Source organism: Moschus berezovskii, chromosome 21 (genome assembly GCF_049115385.1).
Source record: "Moschus berezovskii isolate FMDL1 chromosome 21, NW_MosBer_1.0, whole genome shotgun sequence".
In the NCBI taxonomy this organism is placed as follows: domain Eukaryota; kingdom Metazoa; phylum Chordata; class Mammalia; order Artiodactyla; family Moschidae; genus Moschus; species Moschus berezovskii.
In genome coordinates, this window is record NC_142480.1 from 50,467,879 (window position 1) to 50,491,429 (window position 23,551).

The 23,551-nt window shown below is 47.2% G+C and overlaps 2 protein-coding genes across 3 annotated transcripts; one reads left to right on the forward strand and one right to left on the reverse strand.

The window, feature by feature from the left end:
* Positions 1–1,912: 1,912 nt before the first annotated feature.
* Positions 1,913–13,782, reverse strand: MRPS11 (mitochondrial ribosomal protein S11). 2 transcript variants are annotated; one of them, XM_088829667.1, is made up of 6 exons: positions 13,451–13,782; positions 13,188–13,313; positions 7,510–7,608; positions 4,525–4,717; positions 3,022–3,087; positions 1,913–2,316 (listed from the first exon to the last, which is right to left on the reverse strand). In XM_088829667.1, the coding sequence occupies exons 1-6, from the start codon at positions 13,513–13,515 to the stop codon at positions 2,209–2,211; spliced, it is 657 nt and encodes a 218-aa protein (XP_088685793.1). In that variant the 5' UTR covers positions 13,516–13,782; the 3' UTR covers positions 1,913–2,208. The 2 variants fall into 2 exon arrangements, with proteins under 2 accessions (XP_088685793.1, XP_055273739.1); XM_055417764.2 differs by having other exon boundaries at positions 4,525–4,654; positions 13,451–13,777.
* Positions 13,783–13,865: 83 nt separating this feature from the next.
* On the forward strand, positions 13,866–23,178 carry MRPL46 (mitochondrial ribosomal protein L46). Its single transcript, XM_055417763.2, has 4 exons — positions 13,866–14,119; positions 15,432–15,618; positions 16,592–16,765; positions 22,795–23,178. The coding sequence occupies exons 1-4, from the start codon at positions 13,898–13,900 to the stop codon at positions 23,043–23,045; spliced, it is 834 nt and encodes a 277-aa protein (XP_055273738.2). The 5' UTR covers positions 13,866–13,897; the 3' UTR covers positions 23,046–23,178.
* Positions 23,179–23,551: the final 373 nt, after the last annotated feature.

The window sequence follows — 23,551 nt, forward strand, 5'->3', positions numbered from 1 at the left end:
CACTTCCTAAAACTACAGCGTTAAGGAGGATTTCACTTCTGGAATGATGGAGACTGCCTGTGCTTCCTCTTCTCCACATGCCCCTCCAAATCTGTTCCACAGCCCCTCCCTGGGAGGCACGCCCTCCAAGAACAGACCAGAAGCTCCCCCGTGTTCTGGTTCTCGTTGGATTCAGCCCTTGGGGATGTTGGGTGGTCAGAAGCTGGAGCAGTCAGGGCATTTCTTCACTCGGCCTCTGCAGGGCCCAAGTTTTGGCAGAGGCTGCGTTCCTGTGACTGGAGCTTTGGCCAGGCTCTGGGGATAGGTCCTTCTCCTGCCCCTGCTGGTCCTCAAGGGCTCCAACGTGCTTATCCCCTGACCCTGCTCGCACTTCTCTAAAGTGAAATTGTTAGTTGCTCAGTTGTGTCTGACTCTTTGTGAACCCATAGACTGCAGCCCACCAGCTCCTCTGTTCATGGAATTCTCCAGGCAAGAATACTGCAGTGTATTGTCATTTTCTTCTCCAGAATGTCTTCCTGACCCAGGGATTGAACCCAGGTCCATCTGAGCCGCCAGGAAGCCCCTTCTGAACCACCTGCTTCTGACTAACTGCTCCAGGCCCTCTGTTCCCCTGAATAAAGGCCACACCGTGTCACAGAGCAGTTCTCATGAGCCCTGTATTTTTAAGCATCATGTTTACATGCAGTTTTATGGTGAAAAAGTGTTAACTCCCTTCTGGCAGTGGCTTTAACACCAGAAGCCTTCAGTTGGGTTCCTTTAGTTCTTGGTCACAAGTTTTTCATAGGTCCTGCTCAGGATGGAAGAGACGGCAGCAGGGAGACACCTTCCTCCTAAATTCACATCTAGATCACGGCCCTTCTCCCTTCTCTAGCCTGTACAGCACAGCCGCTTTCCTATTTGAGAGGGCGTTTGTGGACTTACCACACGGAGCTCAGGCAAATCGCGGCGCTTGGCTGGCTGGGCCCACGTGAAGTCCGTCAGCGGTCAGCAGACCCTTCCTGCAGACTCACCTCTGAGGGTTGTGCACCTTTTCATCTCCCGTGATGCTTTCATCCTGGGTCCTCTTTGTCCGAGGAAGAGGGCGGGGTCTCTCCGGCTGGGCCCCTGGAGGCCCCACCTGTGGCTTCTGTGTAGCATCCACTGACCCCAGAGCCCAGACTGAGCAGTCAGTGCTACCTGGTGGGGCCGGCTGAGCTCACCTGGGTGGGGACTCCCTTTCCTGCACTTCTGTTTGGGCTCTGCGCTCGCCCATCCCACCATCCACACTAATTCCTGTCGTATACTACTCTCCTTCCCTCCTGAGGGCCACACAATCTTGGGTGTTCGGACTGCTGACGCCCATGGAATGTGGAAGGATGCCTTGACTGTGGGGAATCTCTGATGGTTCATGCTGTTTTTTTTTTTTTGTACACGTAAGGGTTGACATCTTTATTTTTAAAATTTGTATTGGAGTATAGTTGCTTTATAATATTGTATTGGTTTCTGCTGTACAGAAAAGTGAATTGGCTATATATATTCCCTCTTTTATTGGATCTCTTTTCCCATTTAGGTAACCACAGACCATTTAGCAGAGCTGATGGTTCACGCTTAAGAAAACCTGATCCCAAGACAATTCTCCTGTATTGTTAGGGCTACCTTTAGACATTTCCATTAACAGTGAAACCTACTATCTGAATACTCCAGAGGTAGGGGGCAAAACCCTCTCAATTTGGGGTCAAATTACAAGTTAATAAGAAAAGTTGCTAAAGAGCTCTGGAAACCTTGGTTTAGGGGCTAAAGAGCAAATATTTGAAGCCAAAGAGGAAAGTGTCTAGGGCTCAGTTGCCCATATGTCTTGTTTTCAAGAACTGGGGGGAGGTGTAGGTCTGCAATGCAGGAAACAAAAAAAAATAACCCAAAACTCACAAATTACTACAGATGGTGGAAATAATTTTATTTTTTCAGAAGAGAAGCAGCATTTACGGCCTGGAGTCTGGGTCAAGCTGCCCTTTAACTCCCCTTGTGTCCAAGAGAGGCACGGCCTCACTTCTGGCCACACCACTCTCCAGTCAGAGGAACAAGCAAAGGCCACCGAGTAAGGAGGTGAAGCTCTCCCTTACTGCCCCCAGGGTCTCAACAAGCCCTGCATGGAGAGACTGGATAGTGCGTTTTCCACGAGGCCCGCTGGAGGCAGGACGACATCAGGTGCAGGTGCAGGCTTCCTGGCCCTCACAGCCTTCGCGCCTTCCTGGGGCGGCAGCCGTTGTGTGGGATGGGGGTGTTGTCTGTGATTGAGATCACTTCCAGGCCCCCCATGGTCAGGCCCTTGATGGCAGACTGGAAGGGGCAGGAGGAACAGGAGGATGGCACGGCCCAGAGATGATGCCCTGGTGTGTCCAGACAGGGCTCGGACAGGGATGGGGGGTGGGGAAGCGCTGGCTCTGACGCCTGCAATCCAATCCCCCCTCCAAGAGGCCTCCTACCAACCCCTCCCCCAGGCCCTCAGCGCTGCCCACGTCCCCAGTACCACCTGCCATGCCCCACCCTGCCCTTTACAATCTAAAGACAAAGACTACTGTAAACCTCAACACATCTTAAGCATTACGCTTTCGTAGTTTCCTTTGCCTGGAATGTGTCCCTCACCCCCAAAGTCATAAACACACCTGGCTAGTCCCTCATCATTCTTGAGAAATCAGTAGAAATGTCACCTCTCTGGGGACACTTTGGTGATCACACCCAAGGGGCTCCCAGCACCCGGGGCACAAGCTTCACCACCGCACCCACGAGTCTGTCCTGAGGGACTCGTTTGTGACAGGCCCCAGGGACCCCTTCCTGTCCCCAGCAGGCACTCAGTAAGTGTCTGAGAAACTGAAACTATGTGATGAGGGCTGGCCTGGAGAGGCTCAGTGGATCAGAAGCAACGGAGACAAACTTCAAGCTGTCAGGGAAGTCCAGTCTCCCTCCTCTGCCCTACCCCTACTTCTCTCACTAACTGAAGGATGAAGCGTGCAGGCTGCGCTGTGAAGAAGCGAGGTCACTTACCAAGCGCCCGGGTCCCAGGCCTTTGACCACAACTCGGACATGGGTCACGCCTTTCCCTGTAGCTTTCTGGTGAGGAGAAGCAAGTGCTTAGTGCGCCTGGGAAAGAACTGCAACAACCCCAGCCCTTGCTACCGCCCCCTGGAGTGACAGGGTTATGAGCTCCAGGGGACAGGCACCCACACATGCAAACAGGAGAGGACAGGGAAGGAAGCAGAGGGCTGACGGCTGCGGTGCAGGACAGACCAGCGCGGTCAGCTGGGGGCCCTGACGCCCGGGACAGCACTGCCACCTAGTGGATACTTCGAAATATCGCTCAGATTGTTCTCTGGATAAATGCACAATTTCAGACCATAACAATCCCTGGACTCTTGGCTGAGACTCAATACCCTCTTAAAGAGTGTTTTTTAATCATTTTAAATCTTTCATTACAATTGAAAGCTTTCTTTCTTGATTATAAAGGCAGTTTATTACAGAAAGTCTGGAAAACTCAGAGAAGTCACTCAACCCACCATGTGAAGCCACCGTTAACACTGACATTATTTTTTTAAGTGTATATAATGTGTCCATTTAGTGGCCATTGGTGGCATTTTGACGATCACTAATATAGTGCCATCAGTATTTCGGGGCATGGAGCTTTGTTTGAGGGTCAGCGTCTTCTTCAGGAGATACTCCGGGTTTGGCAGTGTGAACCTTTGTGGGGCCTGTGTCATAGCAGACAGTGTACAGGCTCTGGGCCCAGACCCGGGGCGATCAGTTCAGAGAACCTGACTAGCTGCACGGCTCTGAGCAAGTGACACACTCTGAATCCCACACTCTTAAAAACGTGGGTAATACTGAGGGTCTTCGAGGATTCAAGATAATGAACATAAAGTATCTGGTGTGTAGTAGATCTGTTCTGCTCTGCTCTGCTCAGTTGTGTCCGACTCTGTGCAACCTTACGGACTGTACCCTGCCAGGCTCCTCTGTCCATGGGATTTCTCAGGCAAGAATACTGGAGTGGGTAGCCATGCCCTTCTACAGGGGATCTTCCCCACCGAGGGACTGAACTTGTATCTCCTAAGTCTCCTGCATTTGCAGGTGGATTCTTTACTGCTGAGCCATAGGGGAAGCTTGTATAGTAGATACTCCAAAAATACACACTCATGGCAGCACACTGCCAATTTGCTTCTAGAAAGATCTGCAGCAGTTCATGCTCAATCTAGTACCGCAGAAGCGTCCTCACCACACCACACCTCTCCAGATGGACTATCACCACAACTCCACCCCACCCAGCCCTCTGGTATTTAAATCCAGGAGGCCTTGTGAGACTTCAGCACCTGGCCCCTGCTCCTTCTAGCTACCCTCATGTTAGGGGACCCAACAAGAGTTGGCAAACTCGTGCTTCTGAAGGGCTATTGCAAGGACAATCTTCCTCCCGGTGATCAGCCATGCAGAAAGTGAAGCCCAGCACAGAAGGAGCTGGAAAGAACAGACGTGCACACACATACGCACATAGACACCTACCGCCGCGGCAGCTATGCCCGCTGTCTGTGCTGCGATGCCTGTGCCCTTCTTCGCATTCCGAAACCCCTCTGTGCCACAGGAGGCGCGGGCAAGGGGTTGGTGAGCAGCCGAGACCACCTGGATCTGTGTGCTCGGGAAGGAGGGGAGGTGTACAGAATATGATGTCTGTTCAAGGGAGTGAGAGTGCACCAACCTATGCCCAGACAAGCCCCAGTGAGCAAGGAAAAGACCATTTAGCTGCTCCCACCCTGAGCTTATCAGATGAGTTTTCTGAACTCCTGTAGGAGGCATCAGGAAAGGTCAGAATCAACCCCTAAACCTCTGAAAACTGACAAGTTGCAAACCCTGCAAGGAGCTACTATGCATGGGAAGTCGATGTTCCCCACCTAGATTCATGCTGAAGTTCGAACCCCTAATGTGATGGTTCTGGGAGGTGGGGCCTTTGGGAGGCGATGAGGTCATGAGGGTGGAGGCCTTGTGAGTATCAGTGGCCCGTCAGAGGGACCCCAGAGGGCTCAGTGGTCTCTTCCACCACGTGAGGACATGAAGAGAAGCTGGCCACCTGCAGCCTGGAAGAGCTCTCGCTAGAACCCGACCCTGCTGTCACGCTGATCTCTGGCCTGCAGCCTCCAGACTGTGAGAAATAAATGTCTGCTGTTTCAGCCACCCAGTCTGGTATTTTGTAGTAGCAGCCTGAGCTGACCGACACCAGCGCCATGATCTGAGGGCGCTGAGTGTCATCCACAGGAGGGGTGGCATATATTCCCCCTCGCATCTTCCCTGCAGACAATGTTTAAAGCAGATTCAAAGTCCTTTCTGGCATTCCCCAGCCCCCCACCTCCCCAAGAAACTGAATTTTCACATTGGGTAATTTTTAATGACTTTTCATTGGTAAAGTTTCAAATATACTCAAAAGTGGATACAATAAAGTCTAAACTCCCCTGGGCTCACCATTCAGCTTCAACAATTAATAACTAATATCCAATCTGGTTTCATCTATAAACCTTGTTTCTTCTATTTCCTGCTACTCCCTACTAAGGGATTATTTTGAAGCAAATCTTAGACCCATCATTTCATCTGTATTTCAGTGTATATCTCTAAAAGATAAGCAATCTTCAACAAGTTAAATTAAAACTAAGAATAACTTCCATAAATCCCTAGACTTGCTTTCTACTTCCCCCTTAATCACCACCCGGTCTCATGGGCTGAAGAGCCCTCGAGAACTCACAAGCAGGGGAAGTAGAGGGTGGTTATAAGGTGACCTGCTAGAACCAGCCCTGGGCTGGGGCCATCTGCTGTGGGCCTGGCTACGGCTGCCATTTCCCTCTCACGGCTTCTTGGATCTTCTACACCAAACAGAAGCACAGGAGAATTGCTTGTCCTCAAGACAACCTCAACAGAGCTCTACAGAGTAGGCCTCTTTAAAAAAGCAAAGAAACGAAGAGAGCTACCTATACCGTTATCAGCCTGAGAAGAGAGGAGCACCCAGGGGCTCTGACTCTGGGCTTGTAAGATGACAGCTGAGACGCGTCCTCCGCACCTCGCCCGGCGCCCCGCCTCTAGCCCTGACCACCCACCGTCTTTTGTACTGTTTTCTAAATTGCTTTGCAGGCCACTGCTGACCAGATGCCAACCCCATCTCTAGTGCGGGCTGGTCTGTGAGGACGTCACTGATGTCAGCAAGCTTTTCGCTGCCAACACGCAGTTGGGAACTTCCCCGGCACCATCTGAAAGTCACACAGAATGCAAAACTTCCAACCTTGCTCAGCCCCACAAAGGCAGAGATCTGGTCCACAGTGGACCAAGGCCAAACACTTTAAGTCAACCCTTATTCGGAGGTTTCCCTTTGCTTCAGTTCAGTTCAGTTCAGTCGCTCAGTCGTGTCCGACTCTTTGCGACCCCATGAATCACAGCACGCCAGGCCTCCCTGTCCATCACCAACTCCTGGAGTTCACTCAAGCTCATGTCCATCGAGTCAGTGATGCCATCCAGCCATCTCATTCTCTGTCGTCCCCTTCTCCTCCCACCCCCAATCCCTCCCAGCATCAGAGTCTTTTCCAGTGAGTCAACTCGTCGCATGAGGTGGCCAAAGTATTGGAGTTTCAGCTTTAGCATCAGTCCTTCCAATGAACACCCAGGACTGATCTCCTTTAGAATGGACTGGTTGGATCTCCTTGCAGTCCAAGGGACTCTCAAGAGTCTTCTCCAGCACCACAGTTCAAAAGCATCAATTCTTCGGCGCTCAGCTTTCTTCACAGTCCAACTCTCACATCCATACATGACTACTGGAAAAACCATAGCCTTGACTAGATGGACCTTTGTTGGCAAAGTAATGTCTCTGCTTTTTAATATACTATCTAGGTTGGTCATAACTTTCTTTCCAAGGAGTAAGCGTCTTTTAATTTCATGGCTGCAATCAGCATCCGCAGTGATTTTGGAGCCCAAAAAAATAAAGTCTGACACTGTTTCCACTGTTTCCCCATCTATTCCCCATGAAGTGATGGGACCAGATGCCATGATCTTTGTTTTCTGAATGCTGAGCTTCAAGCCAACCTTTTCACTCTCCTCTTTCACTTTCATCAAGAGGCTTTTGAGTTCCTCTTCACTTTCTGCCATAAGGGTGGTGTCATCTGCATATCTGAGGTTAATCTCCCTCATTTATTAATCATCCATCCCCAGTACCAACACTTAACAACTACACTTTCATGGGAAGACCTTCTGGCCCTAAAATATACTCTAGCTCTGGAGCAGAAACAGAAAATATAATTCCCAAGGGGAGCAAAGGAATCTTTAACAATATGATATGGGCATCCAGTTCACATTTCCATTTATTCTGAATCAACTTTATAAAGAGCGAGATTTCCCCAAACAAGGAGGACTTCTGGGTGGGGTGCTGTGCACCAGGACCCATGTGATTCGCCGGCCCCCTTGCAGGGGAAAGAAGCCTCCACCCCAGCCCTGCCCAGGAGTCCCTTCCCTACTTACTTGTTGTAGGATGCTTTAATGTGTGCGATTGGGATCTCCTCGAATTTCTTTCCTGCCCACCTCAGAGAGCTCTCCTGTCCTGGAATTGGAGGGTAAATGCTGCAATTAGAAGAAAAATTTTAGGTAAAGTTGTTCTGATATTTGTTTTTCAATTTAAAAAAACCACGTAGTTTTAAAAAAGCCAACAGCATAGACAAACTGGTAACAAAAGACAGCAGCCCTCTGCCCTGACCTGCTCCTGAGGCTGCTGCCCACAACCCTCCAGGCGCTGCCAGAACACGGTGTCTGTGAATACGGTCCTTCAGGGGCTCTTTCCCCGAGTTGCTGACTCTGGACACAGCTAATGACTTTCTGCTGGAAAGAGAACTTAATCCATACTCCCCATCCTCCCTTATCTTTTCTAGTATAATCAGATCACTCTTTTCAGTCCTCTATAAACTATTCTTTCTGCAATTAAAAAAAACATGGGCTTCCCTGGTAACTTGGTAGTGAAGAATCTGCCTGCCAATGCAGGAGACACAGGTTTGGTCTCTGATCTGGGAGGATCCCACATGTCTCGGGGCAACTAAACCCGTGCGCCACAACTATTGAGCCTGTGCTCTAGAGCCCAGGAGCCACAACTACAGAAGCCTGAAGCCCCTGAGCCTGTGCTCCACCAGAGAAACCAGTGCAACAAGAAGCCTACACACGACAATTAGAGAGTAGCTCCCACTGGCTGCAACAAGGGAAAGGTCCATAGCAACAAAGACCCAGAACAGTCAAAAATAAATAAAAATAAATAAATAAAATTATTTTAAAAAATTAAGTCAAACCTCTATTTCTTGCTGTATTAACCACAGATACCTTGACTATCTTTGTTAAAAACAAAGACAAAATAAACTTAATAATACTTAAAAAGATCATTATTGTTAAAAAAAAAAAAATTCCAGTATCCCCTAGAGTGGAGGCCTGTAAACTTTTTCTGTAAAGGGCCAGAGGATAAATATTATTTTAGGCTTTGCTGGCCACGATGCTTTGTTGCAACTACACAACTTTACCACTGAGGTGCAGAAACAGCCACAGATGACAGTGAGTTAATAGGTGTGACTATGTTCCAATAAAGTTCTATTTATAAAAATCAGTCAACTGGCCACAGGTGGGTGGGTAGGGGCCAGCTTGTCAGCCCCTACCAAGACCAGTGGATATCAGGGCTGGCTGAATGGCAGGACCATGTGACTCTGATGCTTCCACTCTGCCCTAGATTTCTGGATGGGACCTGAGAATCCATTTCGGAAGCAGCCCAGGTAAGTCAGATGTGAACTCAGGGGTTCAGCACACTGGTCCAGACACTGCTGAGCTGAAGACCCCCCGCCCCCCACCGCCAGTCTGCTCTGTCCTCTGGCTCGCTCTTGCTCAGGACTGTTCATCTTCAGGTGGAGAAACAGTACTGATAGGGGAACAGGGAAGCCAGGCCTTGGGCCGAGGGGCTTTACCTTGGTTCAGAATTTTGCTCACCACCTGCGCTTTTTAAAATTCCAGACTCAAGCAAACCTGCTGCTGCACCCTGCCCACATGGACAGATCAGATTTGTGTTTGTACCTGCTCAGCCACCTGAACTACAGTGGGTTCTGATCCAGAGAATACTACTATCTGAGCACCATCCCCTCTACTGGCTTTCCTGGAGATATTTAACAAAACAAAACTGTTAACACAGTTGGGTATTCAGGAGTTACAAGTGTATTCTTTCTTGCTCTGCCTGATCTTAGAGATGATTTAGCATCTCTGCAGGTTGCCAGCTTATCGGCTACATGCTGAGACCGACTGTGGAGGAGGCTCTGTTGTTAGTCAGTCACTCAGTCGTGTCGGACTCTTTGCGACCCCATGGACTATAGCCTGCCAGGCTCCTCTGTCCTTGGGATTTCCTTGGACAGAGTATGAGGCTCTGAGATGACATTAATGTTTAAAACCTTATAAGTTCCCCATTAATAATTTATTCTATGGACGTGCAGGTCAAACACTTATGCCTTCTGAAGTCTGAACACGCCAGCATTATGCCTTTAATAGGGCAAGATTTTCAAACTAGAAAGGATCCAGAGCTTGAACCATTTAACTGAGGGTGCAGACGAGATCAAGCTTTTAAGCTTCCCATGTCCAGTGAACAAGTGGCTCACCCCAAGGCAGACCAGGAAAGGGAAAGACAAAGCTTTCTGGTGCTGCTCTGCTGGCTCTTCACACCCATCCTCAAACCGCGTCTGTGCACACAGCACCTCTTTCAAACGGCTGACAGGGACTGAAAACAGCCGGCACAGGTGGCTGGAGGAAACTCACAGGAGTGCCTACCGTCCTCTCCCCATGTCATGGTTTCCTGACCTCAGTGCCACTGGCATTTCGGGCAGGGGGATTCTTGGGCGGGGGGTCTGTCCTGAGCACTGTGGGGTGTTTAGCAGCATCCCTGGCCTCTACCCAACTAGGTACTGACCCTTAAGCTGTGACAACCAAAAATGTCTCAGACGTTGCTAAAAGTCTCCTTGGAGACACAGTGGTCCGAGGCTGAGAACTGCTGGTTTACTTTAATGACTTCCAACATCAAGTGGGCCCTCAGTACTGCTGGCAATCACACAGCGCATCCCCTGTTCAATTACCCGTTCACTGTCCTGGATGACTAGTTTGTACTTTCTTTTGTCCCCTCAGACCTTCAACTCTTTCCTGCTTCCTCGCTGCCAGCTGATGACCGTCACAAAGAAATAGAATTAATCAGGTTTTCCTTCAGCTCCCACTACTGAACAGCTGTGCCCCCAATCTCTACCTTGTCTCCCGTGATGACGCTCCACTTGTGCGTCCGCCCCTCAAGGACAGCACTCCGGCAACATTCCTGCTCCAGCAACTGCATTCTTCCCCCTCTCCACCGCATCATTCTCATCAGCAAAACATGCAGTCATTTCCCCGGTCTAAAACCAAACAGAAGCCTCTGGATGCCAAAGCCTCCTTGAGCTCCTGCCCGTTTCTCTATCCCCCTTAACAGACACACCATACCTGCTGCTTCTTCCCGTCTTCTATTCTCCCTGAACCCACACCATTCAAACCTTAGCCCCTCATACTCCGCCAAACGTGCCCCAGTCAAGGTCACCACAAATTCACATTAAGTCCTATGAGCCGTTCTGTTATCAGTCTGTGGACCAGTCAATCACATCAGTAGCATTTGATAAAGATAATCTACTTTTGAATCACAGAAAAAAAAAGTCTCTCCAGGTTTTTTTTAGTACTTCTCTGGAGGGTCCTTCTTTCTCTTCGGCTGATTCTTCCTCAGCTCCCCAAATCTCTAAATGCCAGAGGCTCCAGGGTTCAGTCCTTAGACCTCTCCTTCACTTTATCTACCCCTTTTCTCTTGATGATCTTGTATCTTATGATTTTAGACATCATCTAGGAAATTCCTTGGTGCACTCATTGCCAGGGGCCCTGAGTTCAATCCCTAACTGGGGAACTAAAATCTCAAAAGCCATGTGAGGGGAAAAGAAATCATCTATGGATTGTCTTCCAGATGTGTACGTCTACCTCAGATCTGTGCCCTGAATTCCATTTCTAATCGCTAATATTGTATCTCCACTTGGATGTTAATTAAACATCTCAAATCTACAATTCAAGCTCCTGCAGTCTTCCCCATCTTCATGACTACTCTATCTTTCTAGTTGTTTAGGCCCAAAATTTTACAATGTCCCTTCAGTTCTCTCCTTTTCTCATACCTTACATTAACAAATTCTGTTGGTTCCACCTTCTAAGTGCATCTGTCTGACCATTTATACTATCTCTACAGCTGCCACTCTGGTCCCTGCCAGCATCGCTTCTCAATGAGATTATCTCAGTAGTCTTCTGATTGCTTAGGAGACTTCTCCCATCTTCCATCCTCACTCTCCTACAGTTTAATATCAATGCAGTAGCCAAAGGGACCCTTTAAAATGTAAGCATGAGCATGTCAACCCTCCATTTAGAATTCTCCAGTGACTTCCCATCTATCTCAGAATGAGGTGCAGTCCTCACAACGGCCCACAAGGGACGAAAGGCTGTAGCCCTGCGCGCCTGATGCGCCCCTCACCCTCTGTCCTCACCGCTCATGTTTACTTCTCACTCCACCGTGGCCTTCTTGCTCAGACACCAGACACACTCCCATAATCTGTCATACTCCACTGCCCACAGTGGGGAGTGGGTAAAAGCCCCACTGTATCTTGTGGTTTTAAACATCGTCTACGTGATGAGTCTTCCAAATGTCTATGTCTGACTCACATCTGTCCCTTGAACTTCATCTCTAACAGCCAATATTGTATCTCCACTTGGATGTTAATCAAATTTCTCAAACTTAAACATACAAATCCAAGCTCCTACAGATTAATGACAACTCTGTCTTTCCAGTTGTTTAAGTGAAGTCGCTCAGTCATGTCCGGTAGCCTACCAGGCTCCTCTGTCCATAGGATTTTCCCATGCAAGAGTACTGGAGTGGGTGGCCATTTCCTTCTCCAGGGGATCTTCACGACCCAGGGATCGAACCTGGGTCTTCTGCGTTGCAGGCAGACACTTTACCATCTGAGCCACCAGGGAATCCCTTCCAGTTGTTTAGGCCAACGTTTTTAGACTGCTCGTTATCTACAGATAAGGCTCTTGGCATTCTGACTCTTTCTCACCCTGCTGGCCTCATCTGCCATCACACACACACACTTGACTACACAACATTCATACCGCGTGCCTTACACAGACTGTCAGCTTTGCATAAAATGATCTTTCATCTTCTCCAGCTGAGCTCCCGTTCAATTCAGCTCTTAGCATCACATTATTTTTCTGGCACTCTTGTCTGATTTCCTCAGGAGTAAGACACTCATTCTTTCATACTTCAAAGCAACCAGCTCTTACCTCCAGTAAACTACTGTCTTTCCTGGTTGCCTGTGAACTACTTGTGCGATGGAATGATCTTCCACATTTGTACCCTCAGAATCAAGCAGGTAAGCGTCTGCTAAATGCATATGAAGTACAACTAGCAGTGTCCCTGGCGGGAAGCAAGATGCCAGTTGCTGGCTGAGGCTACGTACAAAAACCACCCTGGACCTTGCTGCTGCTGCTGCTAAGTCACTTCAGTCGTGTCCGACTCTGTGTGACCCCATAGACGGAAGCCCACTAGGCTCCCCCGTCCCTGGGATTCTCCAGGCAAGAACACTGGAGTGGGTTGCCATTTCCTTCTTCAATGTGTGAAAGGGAAAAGTGAAAGTGAAGTCGCTCAGTCGTGTCCGACCCTTAGCGACCCCACGGACTGCAGCCTACCAGGCTCCTCCATCCATGGGATTTTCTAGGCAAGAGTACTGGAGTGGCTTGCCATTGCCTTCTCCGACCCTGGACCTTAGACCAACTCTAAAAAGCGCATAACAACCTTCACCTTACTACCCCTTCCGCCCCATTTTGTATCAGAGACTCTGATCCCATGAGGGAAACAAAAGTGGTGATGTTTATTATACACCTTCAACATCCACTCATTCATCAAAAGTTCACTGATCCTTACAACCTCTTTCAGTATTCTTTCCACTTTAAGAGAAAAACGCTGGGGCTCTACGGTTAATTTGAGTAAGGTTTCACTGTGACAAAGAGTTGGGAATTCACTGGTGTTCTGACCCTGGAAGGTGGTGCCAGTCGCCCGAAGGCTGGACCTAAGTGGCCCTTACCTGAAGCTGCTGCGGCTCGGAGCTGGAGCCGGAGTCTCCGCCTTCTCAACCTCCTCCTTGGCCACTGCGTCTTGCATCTGTTGGGCGCTCATGTGGATGGTGGGGGTCGGCACTCCGGCCACGACCCTGCGGAGAAGGAAAGCTCAGGGAGGTCCAGGCCTAAGCTAGTCCTAACTAGATTCTAGGAGTCCAAGTGGCTCATGGGACACGGGCAGGAGCGCATTCCCGGGTAACTGTAGGCTCGGAATGAGTAACCATCTTACCTGGTCCGCGGCGGCCAAGCCCATGACCGCAAGAGCCAGGACCCAGCGTTCCTTACAACCTGCATGACTTGACCTCAGTCAGCTCCCGTCCGCGGCGACCGCGGAGCTGGGCGGGGCTGGAGCGGATCCAGCACCACAAGCTTGTGGGGAAGGGTGCAGGGGAAAAGCCACCTGATTCCCCTTTCTAACGTACATCAAAGACTTTTTATCCCAACTTAAGTGCTCAATAATAACTATAGTTGCTAGTGTCGACTGGGAATCCTTCCCCCTTTTCCTAGTTTTCTAAGGAGGTCTTCGCCCACCCCTCCATATTGGAATGGTTCGTTCTAGTAGTTCCGGGGGGAACTTAGCTCTTCCCGTCATGCTGCTCCCGCGCTGCCTTGTGGGAACATAGGATTGGCCCAGGATCCCGCCGGGAACCGCGGTGCGTTGTGGGAAGTTTGAAAGATGGCGGCGCCCACAAGGCGGACTGTGTTAGGGCTGACGAGGTGCTGGCGGCGGTTCGAGAGCCCCTGGAGTCTGGGTTCTCGTAGCTTGACCCTTGCAGCTGCACCGTCGAATAGCGCATCTCCATGGCGCCTGTTGGGTGCGTTGTGCCTGCAGCGGCCACCGCTGGTCTCGAAGCAGTTGACCCCGATGCAGGAAGAGATGGCAGCCCTGCTACAGCAGGTGGGTTGACGTGCGGGTTGTGGCTTCTAGGTGCAGTTGGGGACGCAGTAGAGGTACGCTGGCTTGGGTTTGATCCTGGCCCCACCACTGATTAGCTTGTGTGATTTTGGGCAAGTCACTTCACTTCTCTGAGCTTCGGTATGCTTTCCTGCAAAATGGTACCTACCTTCTGGGTTCCTGCGTTACGTAGTACGCGTTCAGTAAGAGGCACGTTGTTGTCATTGATCTTCTCTGTTGTTACCTTCGGCAGCTCTCTGGAGAGGCTCTTCTATTTTTTCGACACATAGGGGTGCGATGGTGAACTAGACGGATTCAGTCCCCATCATAGGTGGTTGACAGTTAGGAGAGGAAAATGGCTTTGTCATGTGATGAGCGTAAAGAAAAGGCACAGGGTACATCCGTAGGATGTCTGTGATAGAGTCTGTTTAGGTGAGGGGCAAGTGAAGAAACATGGACAAAAACGGTGTATTGGCAACGAAGGTCCTAAATCCCCATAGGTAGTGATTAAAGATATTATGTCTACCTAGAACCTGAGGCGTTTTTGTCTCAGCTACTGAGACATACAAACTTCATTTCTGTGCCTTTTATTTGGCTCGTTAACTTACTCTGCAAACATTTTAAAATCACCTTTTAAACTTTGTGCAGACACTGTGCTAAGTGGTAGGGATGCAGTGGTGAATAAGCCAGACATAGCCCTGGTTCTCAGAGGGATTCAGTTTGGTGGAGGGGGTGTCAATCAATAACCAAATAACCACATGGTTATGGAATTGCAGTCTCTGATAAGTGTTATAAAGGAGAACACAGGGTACTGTAATAGTATTTGACAGGGATGTTAATTTGACTTTAATGGAAGGTATCAAGGAATATCTTTTAAAATAAGTGATATTTAAATTGAGATCTGAAGGATGAGTAGGAATCTCCCAGGAGAGCATGAGGGAACACATTCTCGAAAGAAGGAATAGCATCTGTAAAATGCCTGAGGCGGGGTAGTCCGTGGAGAGTGAGATTCTGGTCAAAGACTGGCATGACTGGAGGGTGGCGAGTGGGCAGGCACTGCCTGTCCTAGTCCTCTCCTGGTTGTGGCAGTCTTGATGTTTGAACGCGTTATACTATTTCAGGCAATACAGCTCAAGCCCAAAGGGCAGGTGACCTTTTCCCTCTGTTTTCTTTGTGGCGTTTTGATTGTGTGTCTGGTTATGTTGGGTGGTAAACTTCGGGATCTGTCAAGTGCACTGTAACTGTGTTTTATTGTTTCTCTTTTCTTTTAATTTTCCCAGTTTGGGGTAGATTTTTGCTCTTTTAATTTTCCCAGATTGAGATAGAGAGAAGCCTGTATTCAGACCATGAACTTCGTGCTTTGGATGAAGCTGAGCAACTGGCAAAGAAAAAAGGTGACCTTTATGAAGAAGAAGATGAGAAGAATATATTGCTGGTGCAGGACTTGGAAGACATGTGGGAGCAGAAATTCCTACAGTTCAAACCTGGAGCTCGAATAACAGGTTTGTGGTCTCTTCAGGCCAGTTAGAGGTAGGAAGGTGGATATTCTGATTTGCAAATAAAGAAAACTTGCTTACTCTCTGCTTTGTATTTTAGATAATAATTTCAAATGATAAAACTTTTTAACGTGGGAGAAAAATTCTTTTCACAGTTTTTCACATCTATCCTAATATAATATTTTAAAAGTCTGTGTTATTTTTGAGTGGGATGTATGGTTATTGAGGGAACTCTCCAGGTGGCTCGGTGGTAAAGAATCTGCTTGCCAGTGCAGGAGCTACAGGAGAGGTGGGTTTGATCCCTGGGTTGGGAAGATCCCCTGGAGAAGAAGATGGCAACCCACTTCAGTATTCCTGCCTGGAAAACTCGATGGACAGAAGAGCCTGGTGGGCTACAGTCCTTGGGGTGGCACAGAGTCAGACACGACTGAGAGACTGAGCACACAGGAGTGCTGGGACAGCTGTGTCTCAGTTAAGCCTCAGGAATGTTATCTGGATTGAACTCCTAGTTTGGGACTGACAGTCGGGGAAGTTAAGCCTTTCCCACTCGTTTCCTGTGTTTTATCTGGAATCCCTCCCGAAGCAGGGGATTAAGTTCTCTTATTCTTGTTTCACGGTGAAAACTGAAGTAGAGACTGGTTAAGTCAGTAATAGTGTCAAAACCAAAGAATTAGTCGTGTCTGGGAATTGCTTCTTTTCCAGAGGCTCAAAGTACTTTGTGTTCTGCTCTTCAGAGGAGAACTGCAGCTTTGGGTTTCTTCTTGTTAAATTTTAGTTTCCTCAAGATTATGGGACTCTATCCTGAGAGAGGTCAGAGTTAGAGAGATGGGGTCAGGGTTCTAATTTGGTTATCAGTTCTTTGAGGGCCAAGATTGTGGCCCTGCCTTAATGGAGGATCCTAAAACCCTAATCTTCTTGGTTCTGGCAGAACCTGCTCCTCCTGTCTCCTGTGACCCCCCTCCCTATCTCATCTATACAGACGCCGATGTAAAGAATGACCGAAGCTCGCTGCACCGGAAGCTTGACAGGAACCTTATTCTGTTGGTCAAAGAGAAGCTTGGAGACCAGGACGTTTGGATGCTGCCCCAGGCTGAGTGGCAACCCGGGGAGACCCTCCGCCGAACAGCTGAACGAACCCTGGCCACACTCTCAGGTGAGCTCTCTGCCTCACTGCTAAATCCCGCAAGACATGCTCCAGACTCAGCCTCAGGATTTGCAGGCTGACTGTGGGCTTGGCTTTTAATAGTAGGTTAATGGAAACTTGGGCTTCCCAGGTGGCTTTGCGATAAAGAATCTGCCTGCAATTCAAGAGACCTGGGGTTCGATTACTGGGTTGGGAAGATCCCTTGGAGAAGGGAATGGCAACCCACTCCAGTATTCTTGCCTGAAGAATCCCATGGACAGAGGAGCCTCCCTGAAGGATGGAGAGTTTCAGCTTCTGCTCACTAAAGCTTGTCTTCCCAACAAAGTGCAAAGCATTCACCTCTCAGTTTCAAGTTTTGCATTCTTTAAAATTTTTCAATCTATAAAAATAGGCGTTTCTAGTACTTTTTCTGGCTTAAGTGGCCCCGATCTTCTTTGGGGCCCAGTATCATAAAGTGCTTTGTCATCATAGCTATGAGAGATCCCGTTGCCTTAATAGGTTCTCCTCGCATTCCCTTCAGTGGCATTTCTGCCTCTCCACTCGGAGCACCAGTGAAGCTGTTTGTTCCAACGGGATCTGGTAGTCAACACTTAAAATGTGCTTCAGTTTTTATGGCACTCAAAGTTTCATTTCTCATTGTTCGTGGTTTCCTGTCACAAAATTGATTAGGATTAGTTATATGATTTTCTCCTTTCCTACATTTTTGATTCTTATAATTTATGGATTCTTGAGGAAGTGGATTTTTTGTGTGTATGCCTCTACATAGTATGAATCTTTTCCTGATCTGTTTTGCATAGTCACTCCTTTACCCTCCCTCCTTTTTCAGGCAGCATTTTTGTGCTAAGAATTTGGAGGACATGGAATTTCTTTAATTCTGTCACATCTAGAGTATGGTCGGTCATACTCAGTTCTCTCCTCATCTCATAGTTCAGATCCTGAAGAAGTGTTGCAGAACCTGATTTTAGGTGACCCACTGCCTTCTAAAATTGACTTTGAATTTTAGGTGTCTCACTGAAAATGAGATTTTTCATTCCTTGGCCATCTGGTATCATTTTGAGGAAGATACCTTGGTTGGTAATTATCTTTTTCTCCATTTTGCTCGGCATTTAACAATATGTGTTGTCCCTAACAGACCTGTCCCTAACAGATTCTGTCCCAGGGCCCAGCACAGAGGCAACCAACCAAGAAACGCCCAGACTTTCTCTTAAAGAGGCTTATTTGCTTAACATAAAGCATCGGCATGGGGGACAGTTCACGCATCTACGGGCCTTCAGAAACACCCTTGGGGACCAAGGTTGAAGGTGCTGTCCCTGTGCTGTTCCTTGCCCCGTGGAGGTTTTACATTGAGTTCATTCAGCATTGCTGCTCCTGCCAGTCTCAGCTGCTTCTCTTCTGTCCTTGCAGCCTTGCTTGTTGGCAGCACCACTTATGCATTCACCCAACTAGATACCTCAGAGTTATCTTTGACCTCATTCCCGCATCCCCTCAGTTCCTGAGTCCTACCTGGTCCCGTCTTTGTGCCTGCAGCTCTTCAGGAGTCTTTTCACTTCCCACCAGATCAGGGTTTCTGCGCCTTGCCTTGGCAGTTTGGAAATCTGGGGCAGGATCATTCTCCATGGGGGCTTCTGTGGTTCTGTCTAGGTTATTTACTGCAACATCTCTGGCCTGTATCTGCTTGATTGTAGTAGCACTGCTCTGGTTGTCCCTAGTGTAACAACCAAAAGTGACTCTGAATACTGCTGGAAATTCCCTGGGGTGTGGAATCTCTGGTTGAGAACCGCCACCCTGGAGTATCGAGGTAGATACCACACAGGCCCCCTTCTTGCTTTTGTGTTGTCGTTTTCAGTGCCGCTAGAATAAGCCTTCTAAAACACAAATCCCTTGTCACTCTCTGCTTGAAATCTTAAAAACAGACTTCCCATAAAAACAGACTTTTGAGCACAGCCTATGCATACTTTTTGCTCTGGTCCCAAGCTCATTAGTCTTCCGTCTTGCTGCTCATTCATGTATGTTCTAAGTTCAAACCTAGCAAACCTTTTGAATAATGTGGTGTTTCTTGTGTCCCTGTTTTGGGGCCTGCCTGTCCAAAACAAAGCTTTGGTCCTACCTAGTCCGACTGGTCGGTTTTTAAAACTCAGCTCGTACCTACTACCTTCCGTGGTGGAACCTTCTGTGTAGACAGATCAACTCCTCCCTCTGGGCTCCTGTAACACTCACAGAGTACCCTTACTCAGTTTATACAGCAGACATTTTCTCTGTGCCTACTTGTTGCTGGTCACTGTCCGGGCAGTGGGGTCACAGTGATCTATAGGACGCTACCTGGGCCTCCTGGGGGCTTATGTCCTAGTGAAGAAGATGCTTATTCATTCCATTGCTGTTTAATTGTTGATTAACAGACGATTTCTTCTCAGCCAGAATTCTTAAAATATGGATAGGATTTTGTCCTTTCAGTCATCCCAGTTCTCAACAGAGTACCTGGCTCAGAGTAGGTACTTGCTGAATATTTGTTGTTGTTCATTTGCTAAGTCATGTCTGACTCTTTGCAACTCCATGGATGAAGTACACCAGGCTTTTCCCTGTCCTTCACCATCTTCCGGAGTTTGTTCAAACTCATGTCCACTGAGTCGGTGATACCATCCAACCATCTCCCCTCCAAATGCTTCCGAGATCAGACGAGATCGGGCGCGTCAGGGTGGTATGACCATGGGCCCATCCAACCATCTCATTCTCTGTGGCCCCCTTCTCCTCCTGCCCTCAGTTTTTCCCAGCATCAGGGTTTTTTCCAGTGAGTCGGCTCTTTGCATCAGGTGACCAAAGTATTGGAGCTTCAGCATCAGTCCTTCCAAAGAATATTCGGGGTTGATTTCCTTTAGGATGGACTGGTTAGATCTCCTTGCAGTCCACGGGACTCTTCAAGAGTCTTCTCCAACACCACAGTTCAAAAGCATCAATTTTTCAGCGCTCAACCTTCTTTCTGGTCCAGCTCTCACATCCGTCCATGACTACTGGAAAAACCATGGCTTTGACTAGACGGATCTTTGTTGGCAAAGTGATGTCTCTGCTATTTTATATGCTGCCTAGGTTGGTCATAGCTTTTCTTCCAATGCTGAATGTTTAATGAGTAAATGATATGGTAGTGTAAGCACACAACTACTGTTCTGGCTCTGCCACCAGTGTGAGTCCTGCTAATGAAACATCAGCAGCCTCTATGTGCCGCCGTGATCCTGTCCCACCAGCAGCCTGTGTGACCACAGGAGAGGGAGTGAGATGGTGGTGTGAAATGGGAAAACAGGAGGGGCCTTTGCTGCGTTCCAGGCTTCCTCAGCCATCACACAAAAGTTGGTGGCTGGGTTTCTTCGCAGGATCATTGAGCTCAGATCCTCAGCTTTCTTCTGCTCATTCCCAGTGCTCAGTTTCACCTGCTGGGCAGTGCATGGAAAGGGGCTCCTTTCCCCTTGGTACCACGCTTTCCTCCCTTGAACATTCCCGTTGCCATAAAGAAGAGGGAAAGGATATATTGGTTTCTTATAGGTGCATAGAAAATGAAATAGGTTGATTTATTTCAAATTCATTAAAATCGTAAATATCATGAAATAATTAAAATGGCAGAGGAAATCTCAGGCAGCTTATAAGTATAAAAAAGTCAGAGTCTGTTCCTTTCCATCTGTTTGGCACACTTCCCAGGTATTTTTGCAAGATGGAATTCCTAGAAGTGAAATTAATGGTCAAGGGTGGACACATCTAAGATTTTGATAAGGTACTACCAAAGTGCCCTGCAGAACATACTTTAAAAATTTTTCCCTGTCCAGTCAGTAAAAAGAATGATATTTAGATTAGCAGTTTCCTTTTTTTTTTAATTAGGTAATTTGTTTATTTGGATTAGTGGTTTCCTGGTTAGAATGGCCATCTCTGCGTATTTTTCACGTGGCTATTGGTTTTTCTTTTCCTGTGAACCACTTAGATTCTTTGCTCATGTTTATAATGAACCGTTTTTTCCCCCTTTTTGATTTAATTTAATCCATTTCCCCAGGTCATAGAAAAGTAGTATGTATCCATTGACTTAAGTGGAAAATTCAGAAAAGTGTAAAGAATCATGCCAGTGTAATTCCACCACCCTTAGATCCCCACTGCTGACATTTTATATTATAGGTGAGCTCACATCATATGTGGATTCCTCATCTAATGCTGATAGTGTTGTTACTGTTTTTAATATTGACAAAAGCAATTCATTGTATACGGTGAAAAGTATCACACAGTGTCTGGTAAATGTAGAAATGTAAGAAGTAATAGGTAATTTTCCCGTCTTAGAGGCAGCCACCATGAATAGTTTTTTTGTGTATCCTTTTAGCAATTGCAGGCAGACACTTATGTCATCTGTTCCTTTTTTCCATGAAGTGGGCACACTTAAACATGTACATATATGTATATGTATATACACAGATGGTCACATACCTTCCTTTTCTTATACACAGCTTTTAAGCATATCTCTATATCAGCAAGTGAAGACATATCTGATGCTTTTAACATCAGTGTAATGTTTCATATATGTATGTACTGCAGTTTATTTAACCAGTCTGTTGCTTTTATAAAAAAAAAGCTGCAGTGAATATCTGTGTACACTCCTTTGCTCACATGGGCAAATAAATATGTTGAGGAGGGTGAAATTCCAGAAGCAGAATTGTTAGATCAAAGAGTTTGTATAATTAAAATTGATATCTCTTGCCAAGTAGAGCAGTTATACAAATTATATCCCACGTACATTTGAGAGAACCCAGTTTTCCTTTATCCTTAACGAGCCGTGTACTGCTCAAAGTTTTTGAACTTAAATAGTAATGGTACGTCTTTGTTGTTTTAATTTGTATTTATTGAGTTATTAATGAGTTGAGCGTCTTTATGAGTTTATAGTTCATTGATAATTGATGTTCATGGGAACTTGTTGTTCATATGCTTGGTTCATTTTTCTTTCAGAGTTGTTGGCTTTTTCCTCATCGATTTCTAAGTAGTATTTAATACTTATATCTGAAGATATCCCTTTGTTGAGTGTGTCAAAAATATTTTTCCTAGTTTGTCATTATGTCTGTGACTTTTTTATGCTTCATTTTTCTTTTTTTTTTTTATGCTTCATTTTTCTGTGCAGAAAGATTTTAATTTTTATGTAAATAAATATGCCTTTTCTTTTTTGCATTTTGTGTCTTGGTTAGGACTTCCCCTCTCAAAAATGATAAAGTATCCCACATTTTTTTAAATAGTACTCTTATCGTTTCTTTTTTCTTTAGTGAAGAATTTTAAAATACAGAAAAACTCAGAAAATATTAAACATCCATAAAACCATCATTCAGAATGAACAAACCTTTCGGGAAAATTTTAACTTTGTGTTAGATCTTTGATCTGTAGGGTGTCAGTTTGGATATGAGGAGTGAGGTTGTGATCCAGTTTTATTTTTTTACTAGCCCATTCTCCCAGTTCCATTTAGTAATTGATCCATTATTTCCTCATCCTTTGAAATGCTGTGTTGGTGTTAACCCGTTGTTATAGATTGCAAAGATCCTCCATGTATCTTTGCCTTTTAACTTTGGTTTTCACCTTGCAGCAGTCAAATCAGGACCTTTTCATACTTTCCATGTGATACTCCCTTTAAAAGGGCTGATGAACTTTGCTTTACAGATACACGTGTCTCAGTCCTTCGTCAGCAAGATGGTGACCGGGCTGAGTCTAGAAGCTCAGTGCTCTGACTCCTAAGTAGTGATATTTAGGCTGCCTTGCTGACTTCAATCTGAGAGCAGTAGCTTGGCATGAGGAATGGACCCAGAGAATCTGGAACCCAAGAGCCAGAAGCTTTTGGATTGAAAGGAGATGAGGGTCTTCAGGAACGACCCTAGTCCTTATCCTCAGGGATGGCTTTCCCCTCAGGCCAGAAGCGGCTCTCACAGAGACCACCCCCTCCCCCCCGCCCCCGCCGCCATGCTTTCGGGCACCAGGGTAAACAGGTGGGTGTATCCTCATCTTCCAATTCTGTTCCCCACTCCCCTCCTCCTCAGAAAACAACCTGGAAGCCAAGTTCCTGGGAAATGCGCCCTGCGGACACTACAAGTTCAAGTTCCCCCAGGCAGTGCGGGCGGAGGGCAGCCTCGGGGCCAAGATCTTCTTCTTCAAAGCCCTGCTGCTAACCGGAGACTTTTCCCCTGCCATGGAGAAGGGCTGTCACGTGTGGGCCAGCAAGGAGGAACTGGGTGACTATTTGAAGCCAAAATACCTGGCCCAGGTTAGGAGGTTTCTCTTGGACCTCTGATGGACTGAGCTGCCTGTGGACTGTGCTCAGACAGGCCTGCGGTCGCGCCTCAAGGACATGGTGCAGTGTTCTCATCTCTACGGGAATATCAAGCGGCAAACTAGGTTCTGAGAAATAAACAGGTTTACCATTGTGTGGGTCTCGGTTGATTTATCCTTTGAGGACTGTTGTCTTCTGTTGAAGAGAGAGCCATCTCTTAGGGTGTTTTATCCTTTTTCTCCCAAGCTCGTGATTGAGTAGTATTGCATTGCTTCGTAGTGAATCAGCTGGCTTCGTGGGCCCAGGAAGAAAGAGCAGAAGGAAGTGAATCAACTTTCTAAAAACCTTGAGCGTCTTGTGAAAGCCTCTAGGTCCAAGAAAAAAACAACGCCTCGTGCTTTGCAGTTTCTTAGTCATTTTCTGTTTTGTATTTCTCTTCCTACTTGATGTGAAAATGTATCAGTCTAGCTGAGGAAACGATACCTTCCTTGTTTTCTGTTTGCTTTGCTTCCTTCCCCTTCTCCTCC